A 23,088-nucleotide genomic window follows, 5' to 3' on the forward strand; every position below is an offset into this window, starting at 1 on the left:
TCTGATCATGCATTGTTGTTAATATGTTACATTTAGTGTTATTATGCCGAAATGATTTCACAAGTATGATTTTTTAACTAGCAAACATGCTGACATTTGTTGGTATACTATCATATTATTAGCATTATAAAAGTGCATGATTTCTCATTTAGAATTTTTTTCTTTCTGTTTCTGTGTTTTACAAATAATAGATGGAGGCTAAATCATTTTCTGGTTCAAGACCATAGAGACCATAGAGACCATAGACCAGAGATGACATTACTGATCAAAATTGCTCAAGTGACATCACTGCTGACTAGGGGTGTCACGATACACTCAGTTCACGATACGATACGTATCACGATACTGGGTTCACGATAACGATACGATACGATACGATTTTAACAATATTTTTTTAAACTTGAATAATGACAATATATGACTGGAAAAGTAGTATTTTATTTGAAATGCACAAATACAAAACATGCTGTTGTGGGAAATTGTTATTACAATAACAACTAGAAAAAACATGAGATTGGAGATAAGGCTTATCTTGAAATAGAATGAGTTACACCGTCACTTAGATTTACTTTGAACTAAAAGGTTTCTCAGCAGTATAAATTCTCATTATGCATCTTCAGTTTTTCTTCAAACTTAAACAACAAGACTTTTCTTAGTCTATTTTTTATGCATCTTCAGTTTTTCCTGTCAAGTAAACAGTTTTGCCAGAAACTCAATTGAATGGTTTCTCTCCTGTATAACTTCTCATGTGTCTCTTCAGAGACTTGTTCAACTGAACTAATTTCCACACATTGAACTTCAACAAAGACGTTTCTTTGTCTACTTTTGAAAAAAAAAAAAAAAAAAATTTTTTCACGATATGAGATTTCATCTCAACGATACATATCGTGACGTTTTACTATCGCGAAATTTCGTGGGACGATATATTGTGACACCCCTACTGCTGACATCAGAATCCTGACAGAAAACTGCCACCAGCCACAACCAAGATTATGTATTGTACTTTTACATTCAAGTGCTATCTCAATCGTTTGGTAGAGTAGAGGTCTAAAAACTGCGGGGGGGGGGGGGGGGGGGGGAGGAGGTCTGTAATTTGTTTTTTGATTGTTGTTATTAGTGCCCTAATAACATAGAAAATACAAAAAAATAAATTACATTGCTTTTTTCTTGGAGGGAACATTAACACTTTGAGTGCCACGGCCCTTGGGCAAAAGGTGCTGTACTGTGCCACATAGGCCGCAATGCATTTTTATATAGCCATATCATTTTTTGTGTTCCTCTTATATGGACAACCAATAGCCTCAATGAAACTTTGAACCCTTCTGTTTCATAAAAAAAAAAAACTGTGTTTATAAACCGTTCCATTTTGGAAATACACCCCTCTGAAAAAGAGTGTTTTCGACCGAAAAGAGCATGCTGAAATTAGTTTCTGAGATAATCACATCTTTATGTTAGAAAGGCGACAGAATGAATTCTGCTTTGAGTTGAACAAACATCGAGCCTGCTGCTGCCTGCGTGTGTGTGTACTGTCGATGGTTGTATGCTGTTAGTGCCCTGCGTGCCCCACCCCCCTCCTCCTCCTCCTCCGTGGTAGGAGGAGTCGAGTGTCTCTGCTCTGCTGCGTTTGCTCTGTTTGATCTGCACTGAAAAGTCCGCTGCCTGCACCCCCCGCTTTTTTACAGCGTGTCCTCGGCTCCCAGCTGAGAGTGGTGTAACTTTTCATAAAGACGCTGGTGTCGCCATGTCGGCAACTGGATCATGTGGATGGACTGTCGCAGCGGACACGGATGGGGCTCAATTGTGGCAGCGGATGGCTGCTGTTCACAGGCACAGCTAACGACGTTATGCTTCAAGCATATCAATGGCGATTTCCGTTTCCTCATGACTTCTTCTATCTTTTCTCCTGGCCTTTGTCTAATCGGGAGGGCACTGTCGCCACCTAAGGGTTCTGTAAAATAGGTTAGACACATTCAATAGCTCCCATATTGTAAGAGGCGATGTAAGAGGCTTAGATCGACATTCCCCCGTCAAAATATGAATTTGGAGTTATTGACGCGATTTGGCGTCGCTGGCAGCCTACGGTAAATTTCTCTTGACGCCATATGGCGTCGCTGGCACTCAATGTGTTAAAGGGTTAATTAAGGCTGACCACCTCCGGCCTTGTGCTTGTGTCGTCCTTGAGAGTCTAAAACAATATTGCACTCAGAAGTCTTGGATTTGGAACCTGAGGTAAAAGTCATTCAGTTCATTAGCTTTCTTTAGGTTGTCAGTAGTGGGAATATGCCTTTGCCTTGGTTGCATATTGGTGATGACTGATGGTGTAATGTTCAATAATGTCCCTCTGGTGTTTGGAAGCCCTGGTGGCTGAGTGGTTCAAGCTACTTGCTTTGCAATCAGAACTTCAGTGGTTCGAATCCACCACTAGCAATCTCTGTCCCAGGCCGTAGCTTTGACGTCAAGTCCGGTACCATGTAAATACATATGAACTAGAGTCGAATAGATTCACTTCAATTTACAGGTCCGGTACCATGTAACTAGATATGAACTACAGTTGAATAGATTCACTTCAATTTACAGGTCCAGTACCATGTAACTAGATATGAACTACAGTTGAATAGATTCACTTCAATTTACAGGTCCAGTACCATGTAACTAGATATGAACTACAGTTGAATAGATTCACTTCAATTTACAGGTCCAGTACCATGTAACTAGATATGAACTACAGTTGAATAGACTCACTCCATTTTACAGGTTCGGTACCATGTAACTATGAACTATTTGTGGTGTAAATGTCTAATTACAAATAGTTCATACTTGTTAGGAACCTGTAAAATAAAGCTTTACTGCGAGCACACTCAGTCCAATGAGAAAACCTAGGTGCAGGGCCAACAATAACTGATTAAAAAAGAGAACAGGCCAGTACACAAAAATGTCCTTTCAAAAGTTGAATGATCGGCTGGGACAGACAGCAGTAACGGACATTTCAGCCAAAGGGCCTTCTTCAGCATTGGCATTTGCTATCTAAACAATGTTGTCAACTGGGTCAGTTTGAAACTACCGATGACAGTTGTGCTGCGGCTTGTGTGCGGTGGAAGATAGAGCTAAGCTATGTCTTAGCACTGCAGGCAGCAGCACAGGTCAAAGTTTGACCTGTGCTGCTGCCTGCTAAGACATAAAGGTCCAAATCTAGTTTGACAGTAGCTACCCGTAGATAAATATCTACGTCTGGTGCCAAATTCTTGATGAGTGGTTAAGGACCGTCCCCCTGAGACCAAAACAAAATGCATGACAGACATATGAATTGACCAATCACGGACGTTCTTTATTTGCGTGACGCAACTCGTGGGGCTGGACATTTTGAATGATGCACCAATGCGAGAGAGCCGGACTTCCATTTCAGCCCAACCAATCAGAGGCTTGCCGCAGTTTTTCCTGCGGCAAAACACCGGAAATGCTGACTTGTGATTCAAATCATGCGAAACTAGTCAAAAGCAAACAAGAAAAACATATTTGATTCGGAGAAATAAAATCTCTTCAGAGCTAGACAGAGGACACAAAACACAGTTAGACTTTATTTATTAGTTGACTCGTGCTGATTAAATCATACAGATGGTTGCATCAACATGAAAACAATTTACCAACAACATTCCAGTATGACTGCTGGCTGGTACAATGACCTTGAACGAAAATCTTTGGCAGCAAAAGCAGCTTTTTTAGTTTTTGTTGTTAAAAAGAAACAGAAATAAGCAAGAGAGTGCCAGGAAGTCTGAAGCAACGAGCCAATCAGTTGTACACTGTCATAGCCTGCTCTATCAAATAGCCTACTCTATCAAATAGCCTACTCTATCAAATAGCCTGCTCTATCAAATAGCCTACTCTATCAAATACTCCATCAAAAGGCGTTTTGGGACCGGAGGAACTTTTTCATAGTTCTAAGAAGAGTTGGAGGAACTGACTTTATATTGTGTCTGCAGTGCAGGCACTGGGAACCATCCTAGTTGTTTGAACGTTTTCAAGGACTATATTAGCTCCTACTTCAAAGCACGTAGGCTACTATCCCTGCAGCTATCCCTAATTACAGAAAGTTATAGTTCTGTTATAGTTCTAGTTCTTAGTATCTGTCACTAGTCATATTTTATTTACTCAGCATTTTAGCTGCAGGCTAATTATAGTTAGCAGGTTAGCTACATTATAGTTGTGGTTAGCAAGTAGCAGCTACATGCATACACAGTGTAATGTAGAGACAAACATGATTGTTGAAAGGTAAGGTTAAGCCAGAGATATACTTGCGTTTAACTACAGTACAGTAAGCATTTGCGTGTGTATGATGGCTGCCTCGCGTCTCCTGCGTGCGTTTGGAGTGTACGCATAGGGTTCATTTTTGAGCACGTGCAGAACCAACATTCCAAACGTATGCACGATTCGCACGCCAACGTATAGCTATTGTTTATTGTTTAATAACGCATAGTCAAAACCAAATATATACGGCCTTAATGTATGTTCCACTAAACATAGAAAACTATCTCTCACACACACACACACACACACACTGTGAAAAGGTGTCAAGCCCCATTGCCTGCGGGAGTTGTAGTTTAATATTAGATTAGTATAGCACCACAGCAGATCGTCTCTAGAGGTTACAATGTCTCTGTCCACAGTTTACTCACTAAGCTAACTTCAACTCATGAAGGGACTGTGTGTGTGTGTGTGTGTGTGTGTATGTGTGTGTGTGTGTGTGTGTGTGTGTGTGTGTGTGTGTGTGTGTGCGTGTGTGTGTGTGTGCGTGTGTGCGTGTGTGTGTGTGCGCGCGTGCATGTGCGTGAGTGGATGTGTGTGAATGTGCGTGTGTGTGTATGTGTGTGTGCGCGCGTGCGCGCGTGTGTGCGTGTGTGCATGTGTGTGTGTGAATGTGCGTGTGTGTGTACACACATTGTGCTTGTATTAGCTGGGGAGTGGGGGTGAGGGGTTAATAACATGGTGTGGTGTGAGTACAGGTTCAACTGATATTGATAAGGCTTATAGAGAGCCAAAATCACCTGTTCCATGGGACCCAAGGGATTTTATTCCCTGTTTTTGGTCCAAGTGAAATGTTCTATCTGTCCCAATTCTAAATCAAGCTGAATCGCTTGGTTTGACCAATAGCCTCTATACCTTTTTATACGCATTTTACAGAACATCTATAGAAAAATAAATGAGGAATGAGAACCCTGGGAGAGGGCGTGGCATTGGCACAGTATTGGTTTGTGAGATATGGAGTTTCAAGGTTTCAGTGGAGGAGCTACAGTGGTCTACAATGGTCACATCAAAATGTAGTGAATATTGGCACCAAATATCAATTGAACCCTGGTCTGAATGTGTGAACATTTAAAGCACATCCTTTTCCTTCTCTCCTGTCTCCTTTTCTTTCTCCTCCCCCTCTAGGGTTAACCCTTTCTCCTCCTCCCCCTCTAGGGTTAACCCTTTCTCCTCCCCCTCTAGGGTTAACCCTTTCTCCTCCTCCACCTCTGGGGTTAACCCTTTCTCCTCCTCCACCTCTGGGGTTAACCCTTTCTCCTCCTCCACCTCTGGGGTTAACCCTTTCTCCTCCTCCACCTCTGGGGTTAACCCTTTCTCCTCCTCCACCTCTAGGGTTAACCCTTTCTCCTCCTCCCCCTCTAGGGTTAACCTTTTCTCCTCCTGAGGCAGGGTGGCTGACAGGGCATATGCCTCACTAACCCCTTCAGACAGAGTGGAGAGATCCACTTCCTCTCTCTCCTCTCTCTTCTCATCTTCTCTCTCATCTCTCTTCACTTCTTTCTCCTCCTCTCTCTTCTCCTCTTCTCTCTCCACTTCTTTCTCCTCCTCTCTTCCCTTCTCCTCCTCTCCCTCCCCCTCCCCCTCTCTCTGCTTCTGCTCGGCAGGGTTGAGCTGGGCGTGGACCTCGGTGAAGGGGAGCTCCTGGTCAGGTCTGTCCAGCGGCGAGAGCTCGATGTGGGCCTCGGTTCCAGGCGAGTCCCCGGTCTGAGCCGGGCCCTCAGGAGGACGGGAGTCAGAGTTGCTGCGATGCTGAAGGGACACACAGGACCGAGAGAGTGTGACATGAGAGGGGTGATAGAGATGAGGCTGGGGATCGTTCATTTTTTATTGATATTGATACCATTTTGATGAGATGGGAGACATAGAGATGATAGACATAGAGATGATGGAAAGCTCCGCTTAAATAGCCGAAACTTAAGTTGTGATTTTAGGATTTGTAGTGTTGCTTCTCCCTTGAGGCCAGAAGAAGACTGGTCTCTGCTAACTTTTTACAGGTCCTTGACTATGGAGACCTGTTGTCACAGTGCACTAGGGTTGGGTACCGAAATCCACCGGTACTACTGGTACCGAATAGCAACGCAGATTTAGGTGCCTCATTTAGGTGCCATGCCCGAGCTGCTGAGTGAAATGTCACCCTAGAGTGCTCTAAAACTGGTGCCGCATGTACCTTAACTGAGATTATAGGGCATAACATAAATTAGCATTTGAAATCCTCTTTACAGCAACTTTAAAAAGAAAATCTGCTTTAAATCCGCTTTAAATGTATAAAAAGTAGCGTTCAGGCACCAGCACCGTTTTACCACCGGTTACATAGATGATAGAGGTCTTAGAGGTCATAGAGATAGAGGTGGTAGAGGTCATAGAGGTGGTACCTTCCTGAAGCTGAAGGTCACAGGAGAAACCTTCAGACTGGAGGTTTTCTGTTTGATCTTCTCTCTCTGTTCAGCAGAAACCATCTTGTTTCCCATCTTCATCATTTTCTTCTCAATGTTCTGTCGGGAGAAGGCTTTCTTCAGACTGTCTACCTGCAGAGAGGGAGAGAGAGAGAGAGAGAGAGAGAGAGAGAGAGAGAGAGAGAGAGAGAGAGAGAGAGAGAGGGAAAGGGAGAGAGAGCGATAGTTAGACCTGTCTGTGTGCCTGCCTGCCTGCCTGCCTGCCTAACTGCCTGCCTGCCTGCCTGTCAGTCAGTCAGTCAGTCAGTCAGTCAGTCAGTCAGTCAGTCAGTCAGTCAGTCTGTCTGTCTGTCCATCCGTCTGTCTGTCTGTCTGTCTGTCTGTCTGTCTGTCTGTCTGTCTGTATGTCTGTCTGTCTGACTGTCTGTCTGTATGTCTGTCTGTCTGACTGTCTGTCTGTCTGTCTGTCTGTCTGTCTGACTGTCTGTCTGTCTGTCTGTCTGTCTGTCTGTCTGTCTGTCGGTAAGTGTAGTGTAGGCCAGTGGGGGCGCAGCCCTCCCAGGACTGGAAATGAATGGCAAATGCAAAAGAAAAAGAAAAAAGAAAGTGGAGAGAAGGGATTAAATTATATTGTTTTGTTAATACACGTATAAAAAAAAAAAGTAATGTAATGTAGTGTAATACTTTGTACTACAGATGCACTGTCCAGTATATCTAGTAGTTTACCTTCTTCAGACTGGAGCGTTTGATCTTGTCCGCTCTGGATTTATCTATGTTCTCCAGGTCATGAAGCCCCGCCTCTTCCTCTTCAAGCTCCGCCTCCAGACCTACATCCTCGTCAGATGATAGGTCGATGGTGTGGAGCCCGCCTTCCTGGGAGCGGTTGCTCTCAACAACACCTGGGGCCCATTCCTCTTCTCCCTCCACTGCCGCGTCACGAGGGAAAGGGGGCGGGTCTTTCACAAAGACAGTGGACGGAATCTCATTCTCCTCCTAAAGGAGACGAGAAGAGGAGAGGAGAGAGGAGAGGAGGAGGGGAGAGAGGAGGAGAGAAGAGAGGAGATGAGGGGAGAGAGGAGAGGAGAGGAGAGGAGAGGAGAGGAGAGGAGGGGAGAGAGGAGGAGAGGAGAGAGGAGAGGAGGGGAGAGAGGAGGAGAGGAGGAGGCGAGGAGGGGAGAGAGGAGAGGAAAGGAGGAGGCGAGGAGGGGAGAGAGGAGAGGAAAGGAGGAGGCGAGAAAGGAGAGAAGAGGAGAGAACATAGGAGGAAAGAGGAGATGAGAGAAGAGAGAGCAGAAGAGGAGGAGAGAACGGAGAGAGCCAAGGAGGAGAGGAGAGGAGGAGGTGAGAGAGGAGAGGAGAGAAGGAGAGAACAGAGAGAGCAGAGGAGGAGAGAGGAGAGAACAGAGGAGAGAGCAGAGGAGGAGAGAGGAGAGAACAGAGGAGAGAGCAGAGGAGGAGAGAGGAGAGAACAGAGGAGAGAGCAGAGGAGGAGAGAACAGAGGAGGAGAGAGGAGAGAACAGAGGAGAGAGCAGAGGAGGAGAGAGGAGAGAACAGAGGAGAGAGCAGAGGAGGAGAGAGGAGGGAACAGAGGAGGAGAGAGGAGAGAACAGAGGAGGAGAGAGGAGAGAACAGAGGAGAGAGCAGAGGAGGAGAGAGGAGAGAGCAGAGGAGGAGAGAGGAAGAGAACAGAGGAGAGAGCAGAGGAGGAGAGAGGAGAGAACAGAGGAGAGAGCAGAGGAGGAAAGAGGAGAGAACGAGAAGTCATGATCTAATCGAGTCTAATCGCCAAAGATATTTAATGTTGCTAAAGCTCATGTATCAATCATTTAATAAATCATTGTTAATCTAGAAATGTGTCTCTCCTGATTGAACTGTTATCAGACTGATCACCTGCATAGCACTTCCTAACATATCACTTCATTACTTGTGGAAAGTTGGTGCCCCCTGTGGCCCCTTCCTCCTTATTGTGCGTTAAAGCGGAATGACGAACTGGAAAAGCGCTAAGACAATGTTCATTCCACACAAAACGTGCACACACACGCGCACGCGCGCGCACACACACACACACACACACACACACACACACACACACACACACACACACACACACACACACACACACACACACACACACCTCTACAAGGATGCTAGAAACAATGAAAGAACATAAAAATAATATAGGGACATAGGAAGGAAAGGTCTCTCTCACACACACACAAGCACACACACACGTGTGTGTGCACGCACGCACACACATGCACACACACACACACACACACACACACACACACACACACACACACACACACACACACACACACACACACACACACACACACACACACACACTGTAAGAAGGAAGCCAGGCAGCTTTCAGAGATTCCATGGAGAGAGGGAGAGAGACATGCAACACACATACAGAGATAGATAGAGAGAGAGAGAGAGAGAGAGAAAGAGAGGGAGAGGGGAGAGAGACATGAAACACACACACACACACACACACACACACACACACACAGAGAGTATGCCAGGTATGTTGAGGAGGATGGGAATGTTTAGCATCAATGAGAAGACCCAGAATCCCCCGCACACACACACACACACACACACACACACACACACACACCACACACACACACACACACACACATAGCTATGACCAATATGCACTACATTCTCTCCTTGCTGCACCCTAAGTCGAGGCTCACGTTGAAGCCTGAACAATTGGACCAGGCTTTATTTTCCATCTTTATTTTTGGTTTTTGCTCTAAGTGAAATGTTTTTTGGTCACGCACGATTCAGTAGGTCGTTGGTTGGCTTGGTTCCAGCGTTAAAACTAAAAAACCAATAATGTTTAAACACAAATCTTTCGAAATGAATGGGAAACCTTCTCTTCTGGGGCAGGCCCTGTCACGTGACTGTTCAGCTCTATTGTATTAGCAAACACTGCAACAGGAAGTCAGCTGGGGGCAGTTTAGAATGTTTTATGTTGTCAAGTTAAAACATGCCGGCTGCAGCGCTCAGGGGCGGCTGCAGCGCTCAGGGGCGGCTGCAGCGCTCAGGGGCGGCTGCAGCGCTCAGGGGCGGCCGCCTTTTGTGCTCTTTGCGGCCGCTTCCTTGCCTTGTAAACCAACCGGGTCAGGTGTGAGGTCACCTGACCGGCTGGTTTACCAGGCTAGCCACTTCCTGTTTCTTTTAAGAAAGAATGCTGGCAGCTGGGTGAAAACAAAAACACAATGTGAACTGCCCTTAAAGCAACAGGCAGAACACTGAAGCTATAAGCATGTTAGCTTCCTCATGTACGCGACACCACTAGCAGCTAGTGGCTACTGTAGCTGCACTGCTTTCAGTCAGGTATGCTAACAATGCTAACTATGCTAACAAGTATTTGTGCGCCTTGCGGCCGCTTCCTGTTCCTTCAGATGAGGAAAGGACGCAAGCAGCTGGGGGGAAAACGCCCTGTGTGTGTGTGTGTGTGTGTGTGTGTGTGTGTGTGTGTGTGTGTGTGCATGCGTGTGTGTTGAATGATTGATTAGTAGATTTCGACATCCCTTCTCACACTGTTTTTCTTCGGCAGCTAGTTCAGTGACTTTTGGGTTCCATGTCGCTGTTCCGACCTCCCCTCTCCCAGCCCCCATGCCTAAACCTAACCTCCCCCAGACCCTAACCCAAAACCTAACCTCTCCCACCCCCACGCCTAAACCTAACCTCCCCCAGACCCTAACCCAAAACCTAACCTCTCCCACCCCCACGCCTAAACCTAACCTCCCCCAGACCCTAACCCAAAACCTAACCTCTCCCACCCCCCACGCCTAAACCTAAGGTCGGCATTGCGAGTGGTCGCATAGCAGGTGGACACCGACTTTTGGTCGTAGAGTGATCAGACGGATACCATTGGATTCTCAGCTTTCATTTGACATCTTGTCGTACTCTTACTGGTACAAACAACCATGCAGGCCCGCTCGACCTAGCACATAGTGTTTTCCACAGGCGTTTTGCTGATCATTTGACACCCCCACCCCGACCGCAGCATTACCACAGATACTGTGATGTCCCCTGGGACAATAAAGTCTATCCTGTCGATATCCACGCATCATGAGTTTAAACAGAGAGTCTGTTGTTCCTGAGAAAGAGACATTACACACTGGGTGTAACCATGACAACCAAACCACAGGACAACCAATCAAAACTGTTGGTGACAAACAGAGGATACCCCACCCCCCTCTTTCTCTTTCTCTGTTTCTCTCTCTCTCTCTGTCTCTCTCTCTCTCTCTCTCTCTCTCTCTCTCTCTCTCTCTCTCTCTCTCTCTCTGAGATAGTTTTTCCAGTTCATTTCCTGAGGCAGCAGATAGCCATATAAGGGCGTGCCGTGAAGTGAAAATCCACAATACACCAAAGCAAGAGAGAGAGAGAGAGAGAGAGAGAGAGAGGGAGAGAGAGAGAGACCTTGGGGGTGAATTAATCATGTGGTAACCTGTAGATGAGTCAGCTGATGTGATGAGAGGCTATTGGCATGTGATGAGAGGCAGACAGACTGATTGATTGATTGATTGATTGATTGATTGATTGATTGGTTGATTGGTTGATTGGTTGATTGATTGATTGATTGATTGATTGATTGATTGATTGATTGATTGATTGATTGATTGGTAACCACAGGGTACATTTTTCCTCTGGACTTTTGAGCGACTAAAGGAACACCACTTGGGCAATTCCTTGGGAAAGAGTTTCTCAACAAAGTTGCACAAACGAGATTACCCTGGACCAGGCCTATTAATAGAACCAGAGAGAGAGGTAGGGTGCTGAGAGAGAGAGAGAGAGAGACCGAGAGAGAAGCAGAGGGTGGGTTATAAGAGAGACAGAGAAAGCAACAGAGAGAAACAGACAGATAGAGAGAGAGAGGCAGAGAGAGAGAGAGAGAGATGGAGGTAGACAAACTACACTTAAAGCTCCTGGAGATTCTCTCTGTCCAGTTAACAGAAAGCCTCTACGTGATCTTTGACCTTTAACTGGGAGTTCACACCAGGGCGATTTTCACATATTTGTGCGAAGAGTTTACAAACAAAGTCAATGCACACATGTGCGAGGAGATGAGATTTCACTCTGGGCGCGCAAATGAGGAGAGAGATGCGGATTTTCGTGGCTCGGATTTGTACCTCATCGCCCATTCGCGCGAGAGTGAATAAATCACGTAAGCATTCCTTTCGCCTTGGTGTAAATGTACAGTGAGGCCTCCACCCATTTCTTACACTCTCTTTCCATCGCTGCACCCGCCCCCCCTCCCCCCACCCACATACACCTACACCGTGGAGAAGTGGTTCATGGTTCAGTGGTTAGCACTGGGGCCTCACTGCAAGAAGGTTGTGGGTTTGAATCTCCACCCCGGTCCTTTCTGTGTGGAGTTTGCATGTTCTCCCCGTGTTTGCCTGGGTCTCCTCCCACTCATAAACATGCTCATCTCTCTGGTGCCTGGGTCTTGCCTCACTTCTCATTGCCATATATACTGTATGTAAGATCAATTATAGAACTAGAAATTGAGCCTCGCCCGCAGGAGGCAGCACATACAGCAGCGCTGTTCTCTATGTGTCTGTTCCCTCTTTGTTCAACTTGTCTGGGCAGAGCGGAAGTACAGTTGCGGGCGCTTCCGGTCAAAGGTTGTCGAGTTTTCGAGTCACCATATTGTCCCTCGTTGGTTTCCTCGCAAGGGCTCGTCCGCTTCGCGTCTAGGGATGGGTACCGAACTCGGTACTTTTACAGGCACCGACCGAAAGGGGGCGGTACTACCGAGTACCAGTTCACATGAAAACAAACGGTACCACATTTCGGTACTTGAACGCATCTGAGTAATAGAAAGAGAGTGGGTAAAATAGAAATTCCGACGGAACCTTAAGGCAACACGCGAGAGCGCGTTACGTCAGTACGTCACACACCTGAAAGCAAACATCAACAAACAGGACCAGCCGAAAGCGGTCCAAAAAACACTGGTTGCAACATGTGTGATGTGAATTGCAAAGCTGGCCAGGGAAACACCTCAAACTTGAGGAAGCATGGTCAAACACAAGATATATTTAGCTAAATGCTGAAGACTGTAACGTCTTAGATAGGCCGAGGGTGAATGAAGCAGACACCGCACCGCAGCTAACGTTAGCAGAACCTCCTCAGCTGTAACGTTAGCTGAAGTCTTGGAGGACGATGATGAGAGAGGCATCGACTTCTAGAACATCAGGTAACGTTATTTAATTAGCTAGCGTTAACTGGATAAGTTGTATCACTGTTTCACTGCCGTTGTGGTTGTTAGATAACGGGGCTTTTCACTGTCTTCACGACGACTGCAAAACAGAGATCGCTAACGTTACTCTTGCTGCAGTAATTGTCAAGGGTTCAACAGAACGTATTTCCTCAGCCTCTATAGTAGCTATCAACATGAAATAAAAAGCATTTGAGAGCTTAAACCTGTGGCTTTTTTTTGGAAGGGTTACATTTGCCATAATCTTTATTAACATTTCTAGTGCTGCGGAGCCTGAGATATGAAGGCTTTAATACCGACTGCTCTCTGAGAAGTTTGGACTTTTGTTTTTTTTACAACTGTAATTTTTTTTGTTATTAGAGGCTGTAAAGTACCGAAAATGGTACCGTTTGGGTACCGTACTGAATTCCAGGAACCGGTTCAAATGTGAACGGTACCCATCCCTATGTGCGTCACCCTCTCCAATTATGTATAGAGAGATGGTCATTATATTGTATTATGTTATACTATGCGACCGTATGTTACATTGTATTATATTATATTATATTTAAGCAATATAGCATGAGAGCCAGTGTGTTGTGGCAAATATATCCCGCTGAGCAGCGGGATTTATGCCACAACACACGCAGCTCGAGTGCTATATTGCTTTTATAAAACGGTTTCCAAGTATGATAATATAATAATAATAATAATACTATAAGTCCGACTGGCATGGCATTCTGATAGAGTCAGTTGAAACACTACTGTAAGGCGGGACCTCTAGCAAGAAGATAGACGTGCGGGTGATTTGATTGGATCGTTCTGGAGACTGAAGTTGACATTGGCCAATCCTGGCGCTTGCTGAGAAGCTGAGAGCTTTCTGCAAAGCCCGACACGCAGCTCGAGCGCAGCGCTGCATTCTTAGCGCTTGCTGAGAAGCTGAGAGCTTTCTGCAAAGCCCGACACCAACTAACGTTACGGGGTTAAATGTGGGGTTAACAGCCCTTTTTTTGCAAAGACATTAGCCCGCGTCTATTCTTGTACAAAACATAATTTTCTGCGAAGTATTAGTAAAGTTATAAGCGAAGATCGATTCACAAGGATCTGACAGCTGTCTCCGCCATTTTGTTTTTTCTACATTGTCATTTGAGGTAACCAAAGCCTTTTAGTAAGAGAGTTGCCATGGCAACTCATAACCCACATGGGTTATGAGAGTGGGTTACGGTATTTATACAATGGCTGTGAACCAATCAGATTGCTTGATTTGAGAGAGCCGTTTTATAATATATTATATTATATTATATTATATTATATTATATTATATTTATTATATTATATTTAATATAATATAATATATATTTATTATTATTAGTGGCCGGGCCAGCGAAGCAGCAGGGCCACTTATTGTATTTGCCAATATTATTATTATTATTATGATGTATAACCTATGTTTTCCACATAACCATCTGGGAACGAGTCACCTGGGAAACAAAGGCCAGCAGGCAAAAAATACCTGGCAGGTGATTGGATGAACCATCTGTCTATTACATCTATCACAGGCTCGCTCTCGCTGGTGTCACACCTAAAGCCCACCAGTAGCTGCCTATAGGATGCTGATTGGTGCGAACCACTGCTGGTTCAGATTCAAACCAATAGATTGGAGCGTAGCAAGATGGATTTGTCATGTGTTCATGATCTCATGATCTTTTGTGAATCCAGCTGCCTCGCAAGGTTAATCACAAGCACGTCTCAAACATATGATCATATATCTACACACAATCATCTACACACAATGAAGCATCTGGCAGCGTCAGGTTGGCTTGTGATAAAGGGCTATAAGCAGAACTGATGTAAAGTGAACTGAAGTGAAGTGAACAGGTACCTGGAAGATGAGCACTTTGAAGTTGTTTCTGTGCAGCAGATGGGTGTGGTTAGCCTCCAGCTTCTTCACCTGGATGCCCTGACGCTCCATCTTATCACGCACCTACACACACACACACACATGCACACACGCACGCACACACACACACACACACGCACACACGCACGCACGCACGCAGGCACGCACGCACACACACAGGCAAGATTACTGTTTAACAATAGCTGAAACTCCAGTCCAACTAGAATAGGATAGGATAGACCAGGGCTGCGTTCAAATGATCAAAACATACGTCCTAACACCTTTCCTAACCACTTGTCCTTGGCCTGGATGGAAAACGTCATGAGGTCAAGGAAAGGTGTGTAGAATTGGAGACAAGATGGAAAAGGAAGGAAAAGACGACCGCAGTGCTAAGAGAATCCTACTGCACTGACGCTAGGCTACGTAATGATGCTAAGAGAATCCTACTGCACTGATGCTAGGCTACATAATGATGCTAAGAGAATCCTACTGCACTGATGCTAGGCTACGTAATGATGCTAAGAGAATCCTACTGCACTGATGCTAGGCTACGTAATGATGCTAAGAGAATCCTACTGCACTGACGCTAGGCTACGTAATGATGCTAAGAGAATCCTACTGCACTGACGCTAGGCTAGGTAATGATGCTAAGAGAATCCTACTGCACAGATGCTAGGCTACATAATGATGCTAAGATAATCCTACTGCACAGATGCTAGGCTACGTAATGATGCTAAGAGAATCCTACTGCACTGACGCTAGGCTAGGTAATGATGCTAAGAGAATCCTACTGCACAGATGCTAGGCTACATAATGATGCTAAGAGAATCCTACTGCACTGACGCTAGGCTAGGTAATGATGCTAAGAGAATCCTACTGCACTGACGCTAGGCTAGGTAATGATGCTAAGAGAATCCTACTGCACTGATGCTAGGCTACATAATGATGCTAAGAGAATCCTACTGCACAGATGCTAGGCTACGTAATGATGCTAAGAGAATCCTACTGCACTGACGCTAGGCTACGTAATGATGCTAAGAGAATCCTACTGCACTGACGCTAGGCTACAAAATGAGAGGCTACGTCATGATGATAAGAGAGTCCCGCTGCAGTGATGCTAGGCTATGTAATGATACTAAAAGAATACACTGCACTGACACTAGTGGCCGTTCACACCATACGCCCAAGCAACGCTCAACCTAAGCTCAACCTATGCTGAACCTACGCTGGACCCACAAGTTTAATTTAGGCGTCCTTGTTAACAGGCGAAGCTGTTCACGACACCCGCGTGTGTGTCACGCTGAAGCCACGCTCACGCCTTGCTCACGCGATCGAATCAGGATTCAGTCCTATTTTCCAAGCATGATGGGTCAAGCCAGGCATAAAGTCAATGGGAGTTTTGGGCGGGTTCAAGGTGCGCCGAGTAGGCACTGAAAGGAAAAGACAAGGCTTCTTGTGTGAACGGTTAAGCGTCAGCTCAGCCTGAGCCTGCCTCAAGCTTCGGTTCTGCTTACATTAGGCGTTCGGTGTGAACAAAGGCCTAGGCTACATAATGATGCTAAGAGAGTCCACTGCACTGATGCTAGGCTACATAATGATGCTAAGAGAGTCCACTGCACTGATGCTAGGCTACATAATGATGCTAAGAGAGTCCCACTGCAGTGATGCTAGGCTACATAATGATGCTAAGAGAGTCCCACTGCAGTGATGCTAGGCTACGTAATGATGCTAAGAGAGTCCCACTGCAGTGATGCTAGGCTACATAATGATGCTAAGAGAGTCCCACTGCAGTGATGCTAGGCTACGTAATGATGCTAAGAGAGTCCCACTGCAGTGATGCTAGGCTACGTAATGATGCTAAGAGAGTCCCACTGCAGTGATGCTAGGCTACATAATGATGCTAAGAGAATCCCACTGCAGTGACACTAGGCTACATAATGATGCTAAGAGAATCCACTGCACTGACACTAGGCTACGTAATGATGCTAAGAGAATCCCACTGCAGTGATGCTAGGCTACGTAATGATGCTAAGATAATCCCACTGCAGTGATGCTAGGCTACATAATGATGCTAAGAGAATCCTACTGCACTGATGCTAGGCTACATAATGATGCTAAGAGAATCCTACTGCACTGATGCTAGGCTACATAATGATGCTAAGAGAATACTACTGCAGTGATGCTAGGCTACATAATGATGGTAAGAGAATCCCATTGCAGTGATGCTAGGCTACATAATGATGCTAAGAGAATCCCACTGCAGTGATGCTAGGCTACATAATGATGCTAAGAGAATCCACTGCACTGACACTAGGCTACATAATGATGCTAAGAGAATCCTACTGCACTAATGCTAGGCTACATAATGATGCTAAGAGAATTCACTGCACTGATGCTAGGCTACATAATGATGCTAAGAGAATCCTACTGCACTAATGCTAGGCTACGTAATGATGCTAAAATAATCCCACTGCAGTGATGCTAGGCTACATAATGATGCTAAGAGAATCCACTGCACTGATGCTAGGCTATGTAATGATGCTAAGAGAATCCTACTGCACTGATGCTAGGCTACATAATGATGCTAAGAGAAACCACTGCACTGATGCTAGGCTACATAATGATGCTAAGAGAATCCCACTGCAGTGATGCTAGGCTACGTAATGATGCTAAGAGAATCCACTGCACTGACACTAGCCGATGCCAAGAGAGTCCCACTGCAGTGATGCTAGGCTACGTAATGATGCCAAGAGAATCCCATTTCATTTTCCTTTTAACTGTTATACTCTTTGATGTTACACAAATATGAGAGAAACACTTTTTTTTAGATTGACTTCCAATATGTGATGTTTGAATGGCTTATTCTTTGTGGAGCCCAGGAAGAAGAGTTGTTACTGAGGCCTTTGCAGCTCTTGTCTAGTAGCTTGCTAAGAGTGTTAGCCGTGTGACTTACCTCTTTCATGGTGACAGAGACCTTGCGGCTCTTGTCTAGTAGCTTGCTAACAGTGTTAGCCGTGTGACTGTGGCACTTGGTCAGTTTGGTCATGTCTGCCTGGATCCCTCTGACCACGCCCTCCATGTCCACCTGACGCACCTGCAGCCAATCAACAACCACCAGCAACCACTGATTATAAGATGACATGACATGACATGACATGACATGACATAATATAATATAATATAATATAATATAATATAATACTGTATAATAATATAATATCTAATGGAAAACCAAGAGAGGAGTGGTGCTACCCTGCCCAGAGAAAGGCTCCTGTCTGGAGCCGGGCATGGAAGCGTGGCCCATCACTGATTGCGTGGTGGCCAGGGTAGCCATGGGGCCTGGTGGGGTTTTGCCCAAAGAAGCAACGTGACACTTTCGGGTGGGATTGGGAGAGGCTTTGTGGACGTGGAAAATCTTGGGGGGAGGAGCCTGAACTTGTGCGGGAGGTGGAGAGCTAACAATTAGATTTGGTGGGGCTTGCCTCTATGCACAGCGTTGGCTCTGGAACCAAACTCTGGGATAGGGCTTGTATTCAGCCTTCTTATACATGCTGGATGGAGTCCTGCATGGGGCTCATGTGGGCGATCCGACAGTTCTTCTGGGAGATTTCAATGCACAGTGGGCAATGGTAGAGGAACTTGGAGGGTCATGATTGGGAAGAATGGCCTCCCTGAACCTGAGTGGTGTTCTGTTAATGGACTTCTGTGCTAGACATGGATTGGCCATAGCAAACTCCATGTACATGGTATCAGAGTACCTTATGCCGAAGGTCAATAATCAATTTTGTTATCATATCATCTGACATGAGGGCACAGATCTTGGACACTGGGGTGAAGAGAGGGGCCGAGCTTGGTCAGATGCTGGGGGATGCCTCTGGACAGACCTGGCAAGCCCAAACGCATAGTGTGGGTGAATTGGGAACATCTGGTGGAAGTCCGTGTCCAGAAGACCTTCTACTCCTACCTCCATCAGAACTTTTCTGGGATCCCTGTGGAGGCTGAGGACACCAGAGTGATCAGTTTTCAAAGTTTCCCTTGCTGAAGCCGCGCCTGGGAGCTGTGGTTTCAAGGTCCCTCGAACAAGCTGGTTATCCCAGGAGACTCCGGAAACATTTGCAAGGTACCGAGACGCGAGAAGGACAGCAGCCTCAGCTGTGGCGAAGGCAAAGCAACAGGTGGGGGAAGAGTTCAGAGAAGCCATGGAGGACTTTCAGTCTGTGCCAAAAAGGTTCTGGCAAACCATCTGGTGCCGAAACAGGAATCCATCCAAGTTGTATAGAGTAAGGGTGGGGCCACTGTTGACCTGAGGTAATCAGGCGGTGGAAGGAGCACTTTGAGGAACTCCTGAACCCGATTAACCCACCCTCTATGATAGAGGCAGAGCTGGAGGATAGAAAGGAGCCTTGAGATAGAAAGGAGCCAGTTGAGGTGGTTCATCTATATTAAGGATGCCTCCTGCTCGCCTACCCAGGGAGGTTTTCCAGGCAAGTCTATCATATCATATCATATCATATCCATTGGCAGCAATCTTCTGTTGATGCCGCTGCCAGCCAACTGCCAGCCGTACATCCCATCATCATTCTCATCATTCTGTTACTTTTAGATGTAATTATAATGAAAATAAATGAGCCCCAAACCTTTTTTTACTGGGGACCCCCTGGAAACCCCTCATAGACCCCTGGGGGTCCCCGGACCCCACTTTGAGAACCACTGCACTCGAGAGTAACTGATCAAGCCCAAACAGATAGCAGAGTGTGAGGTGCCTCCAAGGCTCCTCTTGCTCCTCTTTCAGACAGCCAAAACATCTCTTCGCTGTCCACCCGGTCGGCCTGTTCTGGCTCTGAGTCTGACCAGTCCCTCTAGTACTGACATCCCCGGGGTCCTAGCGCCAGGCCCACTGGTTCCTCATGTCTCTCTTCCGTTGCTCATGTGGAGCCTGGACCCTCCAACAACCCCATAAATTCCCCATAACACCTCATTTTATAATGTCATCCCCACATCTATTTTATCAATCATTCCTACTAGAATATCTGCTAGACATCATTTTCAACAATCAAATCGTGCCATTAGTGTTCCTCAAGGTCTTGGTGTCTTAAAGCAGGGGTTCCCAACATTTTGTGCCAAGGACCGGTAGATACATGGGAAAGAAAGTTGTGGACCGGTTGTCAATTTTAATCGTTTTAGTTACATAATTTACTCACCAGGTGGTGACAAAGGGTAAATAACAGCCTTTTGTGTTGTACTGTATGTAGCCTGCAGTATTTATGTTTTTGTTTCAACTACAAACATAAATAAACGTCAACTTTAAACTATGTTTCACCTACCACACACAGCCTATAATATTATAGCCTATGTTTATTTATTTTTTTGGACCGGGCACGCGGCCCAGTACCAAATGCGTTGCGGCCCGGTACCGGTCCGCGGCCCGGTGGTTGGGGACCACTGTCTTAAAGGATGGCTTTACCGGTAATCAACCCACTTTGTATCATTAATAATCTCTGTAATATAAGCACATGGGCAGTGATTAGCTTCTCTCTCTGTTTTCCTCACAGAGATCTCCCATTTCCTCCTCTGGCAAAGCGTTCCGTTGTGACGCGTTTTACGTCACAACGCGTCACAACAGAGCTGTGGAAGTTCTGCTGGAGAGGCAGAATCTGCTCCGAAGGCGACTGTTATTGTTTATTTTTATTTTTTAAGTATGGAGAATGGAGAATTGCATGGAGAGCCTTAACAAGCCTTAATGACTTGCAGCTGGTGGGGGCGGAGTTTCTGCAGGCAGCAGCAGGAGCATTTTTCTCCGTGAGGTAAACAGAGCGAAGGTAAAACACTGCCCATGTGCTTACATTACCGGGATGATACAAAGTTTGTTGATTACCGGTAAAGCCATCGTTTAAACTATTTTCAGTTTTCAATGTTTGACATAATTTGAAAGCTTACAATCATAATCTGTAAAAACAGAAAATGACCTTGGCCTACCAGCCGCTAGCTATCAGAAATAGTTTTCCTCACCTCCATTTTGTGCTGGTTGTCCTGCACGGTGTCCAGCATGTTGACCAGTTTGTCCAGCAGTGTGAGCACAGTGATGGGGCTGACCGGCCCCTGCAGCCTGTCCAGAGCTACAGGGGGAGAGGCAGGCTCCATGCTCTCTGTGCCCAGGGAGGGGAGCACCTCGCTGGGCATGGCCTGGGCCGCAGGCGGGGCTGGAACCAGAAGCTCCTGGCTCTGGTGGCTCTCGCTGCTCACCATGTTTCTGTCTGCACGAGAAGGCTGCTCACACATTACTGAAGAGGGCTAACAATACACACACTGCCAACACACACCCTGCTCACTCACTCTCTCTCTCTCTCTCTCTCTCTCTCTCTCTGTCACACACACACACACCGTACACATACACTGCTAACACACTCTGTACAGTCTCAGAGTGGGGAAAAGATTCTGCCCTCCCACTTTTTCCTCTCTCTCGGTCTCTCTCTCACTCTGTGAGTGTGTGTGTGTGTGTGTGTGTGTGTGTGTGTGTGTGTGTGTGTGTGTGTGTGTGTGTGTGTGTGTATGTGTGTGTGTGTGTGTGTGTGTGTGTGTGCAAACACGCGCTTGCGTGCATGTCTACGCTGTGGTCTCAACCAGGAAAACTTTTTCCTTCCACTTCTGACTTATGGAAATGTCCACACCCATCCACACACACACACACACTCTCTCTCTCTCTCTCTCTCTCTCTCTCTCTCTCTCTCTCTCTCTCTCTCTCTCTCTCTCTCTGACTAAAACACAAACACACTCCTTTCTAGTTGTCATGGGAACAGGCTCCTCCTCTTTGGGTGTGGGAGAAAATTTTCAGCTTCAGGGTAAAAACTGCTGAGAGAGACAGACAGAGAGACAGAGAGAGAGAGATTGCAAGAGAAACAGAGATATACAAAGAGAGAGTGAGTAGGGAGAGTGAATTGTGTGTGCATGTGTGTCAAAGAGAGAGAGCCCTATTCCTCTATGAGGAGAAAACAGCTCTCTCTCTCTCTCTCTCTCTCTCTCTCTCTCTCTCCCTCTCTCTCTCTCTCTCTCTCTCCCTCTCTCTCTCTCTCTCTCTCTCTCTCCCTCTCTCTCTCTCTCTCTCTCTCCCCCTCTCTCTCTCTCATGTTTGAAAGGTGAAGTCATCTGGAAGGAAAACACCCCCCTTTCTCCTGTGATGGAAAACAGGTTTATTTTCCTGACATGAAAATACCTTTCTCCTGTTTACACCCAGCCGATAGAATAGATCAACAGAACAGAACAGAACAGAACAGAACAGAACAGAACAGAACAGAACAGAACACAACAGAACAGAACAGGACAGGACAGGACAGGACAGGACAGGACAGGACAGGACAGGACAGGCCTGGACTGGACAGGACTGGACTGGACTGGGCAGGGCAGGACAGGACAGAACAGAACAGCTATTCAGAGCAGCCTGGCTCATAGTCCCCAGTTGTTTCCACCTTGCCAGTCAGGTCATCATCCAGGTCACCAGGTCCTAGTCTACCTGCATTTATTTGATTTTGATAAGAATAAGAAGTGTATAGGTATAAGGTATAAGGTATAAGAAGTGAATAGGCTCTGTGGAGCAGGTAGGAGATGTGAATAGTCTCTGTTGAGCATGTAGATGTAAATAGGTTCTGTGGAGCAGGTAGAAGATGTGAAAAGGCCCTGTGGAGCAGGTAGAACATGTGAATAGGCCCTGTGGAGCAGGTAGAAGATGTTGATCGGCTCTCTGGAGCAGGTAGACGATGTGAATAGGCCCTGTGGGCAGGGTGGGAATTACACGGAGGCCATCAGGCCATGGCCTGCATTGCCCCTCCCTCTGGCCGTGATGCCCTGAGATCTCTAAGGCCACCTTGGCAGTGCCCTGCTACCAGCCTGCTATTGTCAGTTGCCTTAAAAGCATCAGTGGACTCAGTTTAATCTATCCTGCTCTATGCAAAGGATGTGTCATTGGCTCATTTTAAGACACATTTCAGAAAACTCGCTCTTCATGATGTCAATAGAGCAATGGCCTTTGTGCCCCAAAAAAATTATGATGCTGAAGGCCAGACCCCCCCCCCCTAAAATGACGAAATTCCCACCCTGCCTGTGGGACAGATAGAAGATGTGAATAGTCTCTGTGGAGCAGGTAGAAGATGTAATAGTCTCTGTGGAGCAGGTAGAAGATGTGAATAGTCTCTGTGGAGCAGGTAGGATGTGAATAGTCTCTGTGGGTATGTGAATAGGCTCTGTGGAGCAGGTAGAAGATGTTGATCGGCACTCT

The 23,088-nt window shown here is 46.1% G+C and overlaps 1 protein-coding gene across 3 annotated transcripts; it reads right to left on the reverse strand.

The window, feature by feature from the left end:
• Positions 1-3,562: 3,562 nt before the first annotated feature.
• On the reverse strand, positions 3,563-21,329 carry LOC310772713 (caveolae-associated protein 2-like). Of its 3 annotated transcripts, none has more exons than XR_014552514.1 (7): positions 20,829-21,329; positions 17,773-17,913; positions 14,802-14,903; positions 7,419-7,685; positions 6,672-6,824; positions 3,876-6,048; positions 3,563-3,841 (listed from the first exon to the last, which is right to left on the reverse strand). XR_014552514.1 is itself a non-coding variant. In XM_083632595.1 (7 exons), the coding sequence occupies exons 1-7, from the start codon at positions 21,096-21,098 to the stop codon at positions 5,368-5,370; spliced, it is 1,494 nt and encodes a 497-aa protein (XP_083488721.1). In that variant the 5' UTR covers positions 21,099-21,325; the 3' UTR covers positions 3,563-5,367. The 3 variants fall into 3 exon arrangements, 2 of the variants coding, with proteins under 2 accessions (XP_083488721.1, XP_083488720.1); XM_083632595.1 differs by having other exon boundaries at positions 3,563-5,475; positions 5,596-6,048; positions 20,829-21,325; XM_083632594.1 differs by having other exon boundaries at positions 3,563-6,048.
• Between the last annotated feature and the right edge of the window lie 1,759 nt (positions 21,330-23,088).

Source organism: Poromitra crassiceps (assembly GCF_964638095.1).
Source record: "Poromitra crassiceps genome assembly, chromosome: 3".
In the NCBI taxonomy this organism is placed as follows: Eukaryota; Metazoa; Chordata; class Actinopteri; order Beryciformes; family Melamphaidae; genus Poromitra; species Poromitra crassiceps.